The sequence below is a fragment of the Oncorhynchus mykiss genome, chromosome 13 (genome assembly GCF_057628025.1).
Source record: "Oncorhynchus mykiss isolate SJ-2025 chromosome 13, ASM5762802v1, whole genome shotgun sequence".
In the NCBI taxonomy this organism is placed as follows: domain Eukaryota; kingdom Metazoa; phylum Chordata; class Actinopteri; order Salmoniformes; family Salmonidae; genus Oncorhynchus; species Oncorhynchus mykiss.
In genome coordinates this window covers 12,602,501-12,611,130 of record NC_143034.1, presented here as the reverse complement: position 1 = coordinate 12,611,130, position 8,630 = coordinate 12,602,501, and the positions used below count along the sequence as shown (strand labels likewise).

Sequence of the window (8,630 nt, the reverse complement as noted above, 5' to 3'; positions counted from 1 at the left end):
ACACGCTGAAGGGATGAATTTCGACTTTACCAGCCAGAATATAGCATGAGCTTATGGTATTGCAACTTGGTATGAACTTTGAACTCTTGTTCACTAAAGAAGTGATACATCCTGGCCGTCGAGTTATCAGCAGCAGCTGTGGACGTGCATGGCCTGGGAAGGGACGGAGAATCTCTTCGGAATGACAGGGTACTATATCGTATCCGTTCTACCACCGAAAGACAGGGTACTACATCGTATCCGTTCTACCACCAGACGAACGACTACAACGTATCTGCCCAGAAATACTCTTCAAAGGACAAGGGAGAGCTCTGCTGTGCAACCTAGCCTTCCATCTTCGACCAATCTATCGAAGCGCTGCTCAGAGTAAATATATTTCTTGAATTTTCCTTTTCCGAATGGGCAGTTATGTAGAATGCATACGATTCTGTATTTACGATAGCATAGCTTCATAAGGACCGATAGATACCCAATCCTTTTGTTTCTCAGTCTTCACGCACTTTCATTCAAACCCAACCCCCTTTCTTTGTGTAACCAGCCGTCATATCGGTTTCGTCCACTAGGGATGTTTCCTTTTATGACATAATTAGTCGTCAATGTATGATCCATCCTGTGTATATGTAATTCTGTGGGACTATTTAGGTATTTTGTAAATAAATAATTAATCCAAATTTTGTATTGCAGATTCAACTTGTTAGCCAGGGTTCGTGAAGATAACCAAGAATTTACAACTTTCAGATGAGACTGAATAAGGTGATGATTAATAATTGACTGCTATTGATATAAAAGATGACCAGGTCTTTACGAGTTTATTCGGAAGACAACAGCTCTATAAACATGCTTTCGTGGTGCCCCGACTTCCTAGTTAATTACATTTGCATGATTAGTTTAATCAGGTAATATTAATTACAGAGAATTGATTTTATAAAATAGCATGTCATGTCATTCAATCCATAGTAAAGACACAACAATACTATATTTCCACACTAAATACATGCACTAAGATAAACATGGTCAACACCTGGGCTGCTTTCAAAAACTATCATGATAGGCCACCCTGCCACACGGCTAGCATATATATAACATTGCAAATGGTTTTGAAAGAACTGTTATATCATTCAGTAAGTACCGTTGCCATACGTAGCAAAACGTTAAGACCAACTGAACGCACACCTGGTGTTTTAAAAGCCTAGCATATGCATAGTGCATTCATACCCTTGGCCGACGCCTACAGCTAGACCTGCTGCCACCAATACTGGTGAAGCAGACAACATCCCTAGTCCTGCTGCGGCTAGACCGCCGTACGCTGCCAGTTTACAGTAAAACGTAATATCGCTGATCTTTCTCTGAAACTCTTCATAGTCAGCACTGGTATAGCGTTCTCCTCCATTGTCCTCCACCACCATCTCCTCGATCTTCTCCAGCAGCTCTCTAACCTGAGTGCTGTCTTCTCTCTTGTCATTGATTAGGGAGTGATATCTGCCCCCACACATATTGATGAGTCTCCGTAGCTCTTTGCTCTGAGCAAGAAACTCTTTGACTGTTTTGCCCTTCAGTTGATCTCCATGAGTGAACAGCAAGATGGTGTACATTGAGGCATCTTCTCCAAAGTTCTCTTGGATCCACTTAACAGTGTTCCTCTCCTCCTCTGTGAACCTCCCCAGTCTGATCACCAGCAGGAAGGCGTGGGGTCCTGGGACTGACATGTAGATGGCCTTCTCTATTTCTCTTTTTATCTCTTCTTTAGACATTGTTGTGTCATAGAGCCCCGGGGTGTCGATGACATCAATCTTCCTCCCATCCACCACTCCACTCTGTTTCTCACTCTGTGCAGTCACAGACACTGGAGAAGCCTCCACTTTAAACACCTTTTTACCCAGAATGGTGTTTCCTGTTGTACTCTTCCCTGCTCCAGTCTTCCCCACCAGAACTATCCTCAGGTCAGAGAGCTGCCCTGAAACTGAAAACAGACAAGAAGTGCTTGAGATGATAATTTTCAGTAGCCATTTATCAAGACACTATGTGTTCCTGCACAGTATGTGTGTGTGTGTGTGTACCTTGGCATTGACCAGTGAGTGTCAACAGGAACAGAATCTTCAGAATCCTTCCTGTCCCTTGTTCCATCTCTACTACTGCAGCCAATCAAAAACATGGAAACAGACAATGACCTCATTACAAAATACAAAGTCCACATTTCTTCAGTGACTCATCCAAAGCGTTTGGCCAAGTTCCAACGTTATCACGCCCTGACCTTAGATTTCTCTGTTTTCTATATATTTTGGTTAGGTCAGGGTGTGACTAGGGTGGGTATGCTAGTTTTTGTATTGTCTAGGGTTTTTGTATGTCTTGGCTTTTGTAGGTCTAGGGTTTTTTGTATGTTTATGTTGGCCTGATATGGTTCCCAATCAGAGACAGCTGTTTATCGTTGTCTCTGATTGGGGTTATATTTAGGTAGCCATTTCCCTTTTGTGTTTGTAGGATCTTGTTCTATGTTTAGTTGCCTGTCTCCACTATTCGTTTAACTTCACGTTTCGTTCGATTGTTTGTTGTTTTGTTAGTTTCAGTTATTACATATCATGTGGAATTCTACTCACGCTGCTGGTCTCATCTTTGTGACGAACGTGACAAACGTTCACAGATGAGGAAAGACTAAATTATTATTTTTTTCAGCTATTTGACTTCTAAACAATAACAATTATAAAACTATAAACAATAAAAACAGTAATGATATGCGGTACAACTGTTGTAAAACACAGTACATTCCCTAAGATAGGGCGTACATAATGTACTCATATGGGGCGTATCAATTGACATTCTAAACATGGTTATTCTACCGTTGCCTGGCTGCTGCTGTTAAGACCAGATAGACCAGTTAGAGGTTGTGTTCCCATCACCATCAAACATCACATCTACTGTGTAGACAGACAGGAACATTTCAGACAATAATTAAGTGGAATCAGTATAACGGAAAACAGTACTAAATGTGTAAATCAGGAGGAGTCTGAAAACAAAGGTGCGTTCCTCTGTTCCTCTGCTCAGATGTTGCTGACGCCAGATCTTACAACGCCTGTATAGGTATTTTACATATCAGCTAACCACATCATGTGTTTTAGCGATCCGTCAGTCAACCAATGGTTGATGCATGCAACGTCTTAGCAGTGGAATGCGACCTTAGTCAGTACTGACAAAAACCTGCAGGTGTGTCCCTCACAGCAACAAACTGCTATAAGATGGGTGTTGACCCAAGATCGACCACCTTGAACGAGACACAGTATACTGCACTATCTCTGCACTAAACAAGGTAAATGTTTCAGGTAAAAGTCTAACCATGTTTCCTCTTTCACTGTTCTACAATATTAAGACGTGTATAAATACAAACATACTGTATAGCAGAATGTGATTGTTAACAGCTACATGATTATATTGTTTTGACATTTTGATGTTAAGTAGTGTAATCATATGACTATTTATGCATAAATGTTAACAGACCTGTTATCAATAAAATGTCTTCTTAATATTGTACTACAGTTATTCAAGTACTGTAGAGTAGATTGTTGTACAACATTTAATTAGTAAGGTTGTTAAGTTGAATACTCACTTTTAGTGTTGCACGGATCTGTATATTGTTGTCCCCTGTTGTCACAGACACCTGAAGCAGTGGTCCTGCTGGTTTTGCTTAGCAGGTGCCGCAGGTGGGTGGAGATTTACCTCGACCAATGGAATGGTCTAAAACTCATGCAAAATTAAAGCGCCCAATGTGCCTTACCTTACATTCTGTTAAGTTTCATTTTCCCAGAAACTAGTCATTTCTAGCCAATGAGAGACTCGTATGTAGGTGTCATAACCAGCCATAAAATAATGTAAGATATGTCACAAACAGGTCTAAATATATGTGTCATGACAGTGTTATGACCATATTATGACAGGTTATGACACATTATGTCAGCTGTTATGACATATTATGACATAGCTATGACTGTAAAATATCTGTAAAATATGCACCCGTCATACATGTGAATTGTGTTTTTAACTAATTCCATGAAATTACTATTTTTTGATAAACTGTTCTTTAAAAGTCTGATCATTGAGTGTCTCCCAATAAAACAAAACAACAACATTTTGCCTTGAAGCAATGTGTTGAAAAACGGATTCTTGTAATTTACATAATAGCACATATTTAATGAGGTTTTCATTTAAAAATAAATAAAAACTTGCATATATGTTTACTTTGAACTTGTAAAGTGTCAGCCTGATGAGAGTAAACAAACAAAAATCCCTATTAGCCTGTGGTGCCTGGCCTTAAGACATGATTGACGTGTTATAACCTGTTATGACATATTAAGACATTATTATGACGTGTTATAACCTGTTATGACATATTAAGACATTATTATGATGTGTTATAACCTGTCATGACATATTAAGACATGATTATGACATGTTATAACCTGTTATAACCTGTTATGACGTGTTATAACCCGTTATGACATATTATGGTGTGTTATAACCTGTTATGACATATTAAGACATGATTATGACTGTGTTATAACCTGTTATGATGCTTGATGTCAAGTAAAGTGTTACCAATCATGTTGAATGTAAAAAGAAAGGACGTGTGTCTGCACTCAGTGTATCTGACGTCTGTTGATTCTCATTGTACAGTATTAATCTACTCTACTGCTACACTTAAACCACTCTGAGTGTTTTTCCCACTCCAACCTCTTATCTTCCACATCTTTATATGTCAGGGTCTTTCAGTCTTTTAAAAGGCATTGAACCATGAAAATATCCCGTTAAAACACCTGTAACAGGAACTACTACTGGAGCTGCTACAGTACCACCTTCTGAACTACTATTGGAGCTGCTACAGTACCACCTTCTGAACTACTACTGGAGCTGCTACAGTACCACCTTCTGAACTACTACTGGTGCTGCTACAGTACCACCTTCTGAACTACTATTGGAGCTGCTACAGTACCACCTTCTGCTACAGTACCACCTTCTGCTACAGTACCACCTTCTGCTACAGTACCACCTTCTGAACTACTACTGGAGCTGCTACAGTACCACCTTCTGAACTACTACTGGAGCTGCTACAGTACCACCTTCTGAACTACTACTGGAGCTGCTACAGTACCACCTTCTGAACTACTACTGGTGCTGCTACAGTACCACCTTCTGAACTACTACTGGTGCTACAGTACCACCTTCTGAACTACTACTGGAGCTGCTACAGTACCACCTTCTGAACTACTACTGGAGCTGCTACAGTACCACCTTCTGAACTACTACTGGTGCTACAGTACCACCTTCTGAACTACTACTGGTGCTGCTACAGTACCACCTTCTGCTACAGTACCACCTTCTGAACTACTACTGGAGCTGCTACAGTACCACCTTCTGAACTACTACTGGTGCTGCTACAGTACCACCTTCTGAACTACTACTGGTGCTGCTACAGTACCACCTTCTGAACTACTACTGGAGCTGCTACAGTACCACCTTCTGAACTACTACTGGAGCTGCTACAGTACCACCTTCTGAACTACTACTGGTGCTGCTACAGTACCACCTTCTGCTACAGTACCACCTTCTGAACTACTACTGGAGCTGCTACAGTACCACCTTCTGAAGTACTACTGGAGCTGCTACAGTACCACCTTCTGATCTACTACTGGTGCTGCTACAGTACCACCTTCTGAACTACTACTGGAGCTGCTACAGTACCACCTTCTGAACTACTACTGGTGCTGCTACAGTACCACCTTCTGAACTACTACTGGTGCTGCTACAGTACCACCTTCTGAACTACTACTGGTGCTACAGTACCACCTTCTGAACTACTACTGGTGCTGCTACAGTACCACCTTCTGAACTACTACTGGTGCTGCTACAGTACCACCTTCTGAACTACTACTGGTGCTGCTACAGTACCACCTTCTGATCTACTATTGGAGCTGCTACAGTACCACCTTCTGAACTACTACTGGAGCTGCTACAGTACCACCTTCTGAACTACTACTGGAGCTGCTACAGTACCACCTTCTGAACTACTACTGGTACTGCTACAGTACCACCTTCTGCTACAGTACCACCTTCTGAACTACTACTCGAGCTGCTACAGTACCACCTTCTGCTACAGTACCACCTTCTGAACTACTACTGGTACTGCTACAGTACCACCTTCTGAACTACTACTGGTGCTGCTACAGTACCACCTTCTGCTACAGTACCACCTTCTGAACTACTACTGGTACTGCTACAGTACCACCTTCTGAACTACTACTGGTACTGCTACAGTACCACCTTCTGAACTACTACTGGTACTGCTACAGTACCACCTTCTGCTACAGTACCACCTTCTGAACTACTACTGGTACTGCTACAGTACCACCTTCTGATCTACTATTGGAGCTGCTACAGTACCACCTTCTGAACTACTACTGGAGCTGCTACAGTACCACCTTCTGAACTACTACTGGAGCTGCTACAGTACCACCTTCTGCTACAGTACCACCTTCTGAACTACTACTGGTGCTGCTACAGTACCACCTTCTGAACTACTACTGGAGCTGCTACAGTACCACCTTCTGAACTACTACTGGTACTGCTACAGTACCACCTTCTGAACTACTACTGGTGCTGCTACAGTACCACCTTCTGAACTACTACTGGTGCTGCTACAGTACCACCTTCTGAACTACTACTGGTGCTGCTACAGTACCACCTTCTGAACTACTACTGGTGCTGCTACAGTACCACCTTCTGAACTACTACTGGAGCTGCTACAGTACCACCTTCTGAACTACTACTGGTGCTGCTACAGTACCACCTTCTGAAATACTACTGGTGCTGCTGGTTGTTTAAAATGTTTTACCACTTTACAGAAGTTAGCATATATAACACGTATGTTATAGAGATCAGTCCTTTCAGAAGTTAGCATATATAGCATGAATATTATAGAGATCAGTCCTTTCAGAAGTTAGCATATATAGCACGTATGTTATAGAGATCAGTCCTTTCAGAAGTTAGCATATATAGCATGAATATTATAGAGATCAGTCCTTTCAGAAGTTAGCATATATAGCACGTATGTTATAGAGATCAGTCCTTTCAGAAGTTAGCATATATAGCATGTATATTATAGAGATCAGTCCTTTCAGAAGTTAGCATATATAGCATGTATATTATAGAGATCAGTCCTTTCAGAAGTTATCTGGTAATGTATGTGTATCAGGTAATGTGTATGTATCTGGTAATGTGTATGTATCTGGTAATGTATAGGGTATCTGGTAATGTGTGTGTATCTGGTAATGTGTGTGTATCTGGTAATGTGTATATATCTGGTAATGTGTATGTATCTGGTAATGTATAGGGTATCTGGTAATGTGTGTGTATCTGGTAATGTATATGTATCTGGTAATGTGTATGTATCTGGTAATGTGTGTGTATCTGGTAATGTGTATCTGGTAATGTGTATGTATCTGGTAATGAGTGTGTATCTGGTAATGTATATGTATCTGGTAATGTGTATGTATCTGGTAATGTATATGTATCTGGTAATGTGTGTGTATCTGGTAATGTGTTGGATCTGGTAATGTATATGTATCTGGTAATGTATGTGTATCTGGTAATGTGTATGTATCTGGTAATGTGTATGTATCTGGTAATGTATAGGGTATCTGGTAATGTGTGTGTATCTGGTAATGTGTATGTATCTGGTAATGTATAGGGTATCTTGTAATGTGTGTGTATCTGGTAATGTATATGTATCTGGTAATGTGTGTGTATCTGGTAATGTGTGTGTATCTGGTAATGCGTGTGTATCTGGTAATGTGTGTGTATCTGGTAATGTGTATCTGGTAATGTGTATGTATCTGGTAATGTGTGTGTATCTGGTAATGTGTATGTATCTGGTAATGTATAATGTATCTGGTAATGTGTGTGTATCTGGTAATGTGTATGTATCTGGTAATGTATAGGGTATCTGGTAATGTGTGTGTATCTGGTAATGTATATGTATCTGGTAATGTGTATGTATCTGGTAATGTATAGGGTATCTGGTAATGTGTGTGTATCTGGTAATATCTGGTAATGTGTGTGTATCTGGTAATGTGTATGTATCTGGTAATGTATATGTATCTGGTAATGTGTATGTATCTGGTAATGTATATGTATCTGGTAATGTGTGTGTATCTGGTAATGTGTGTGTATGTGGTAATGTGTGTGTATCTGGTAATGTGTATGTATCTGGTAATGTATATGTATCTGGTAATGTGTATCTGGTAATGTGTATGTATCTGGTAATGTGTGTGTATCTGGTAATGTATATGTATTTGGTAATGTGTGTGTATCTGGTAATGTGTATGTATCTGGTAATGTGTATGTATCTGGTAATGTGTGTGTATCTGGTAATGTGTGTGTATCTGGTAATGTGTATGTATCTGGTAATGTGTATCTGGTAATGTGTATGTATCTGGTAATGTGTGTGTATCTGGTAATGTGTGTGTATCTGGTAATGTGTATGTATCTGGTAATGTGTATGTCTCTTCCAAATCTTGGAATGTTCTGAAACCATTACTGTCCATGATATCGGCATGGTTACGGATTCCACATTAGGACCATTGGGG

At 40.3% G+C, this 8,630-nt stretch overlaps 1 protein-coding gene across 3 annotated transcripts in view; it reads right to left on the bottom strand.

Annotated features, from left to right (window-relative positions):
* Positions 1–783: 783 nt before the first annotated feature.
* The window catches only part of LOC118936307 (GTPase IMAP family member 7-like), a 14,596-nt gene continuing 6,749 nt past the window's right edge, over positions 784–8,630 (bottom strand). The window contains exons 1-3 of one of the 3 annotated variants that reach the window (XM_036948955.2): positions 3,599–4,841; positions 2,058–2,132; positions 784–1,960 (exon numbers count right to left, since the gene is read on the bottom strand). In XM_036948955.2, the coding sequence (XP_036804850.2) occupies positions 1,182–1,960; positions 2,058–2,124 (846 nt within the window). In that variant the 5' untranslated portion in view covers positions 2,125–2,132; positions 3,599–4,841 and the 3' untranslated portion in view covers positions 784–1,181. Of the gene's footprint in view, positions 1,961–2,057; positions 2,133–3,598; positions 4,842–8,630 lie in introns of those variants that run through there. The other 2 variants (XM_090195197.1, XM_090195196.1) reach the window with 2 other exon arrangements.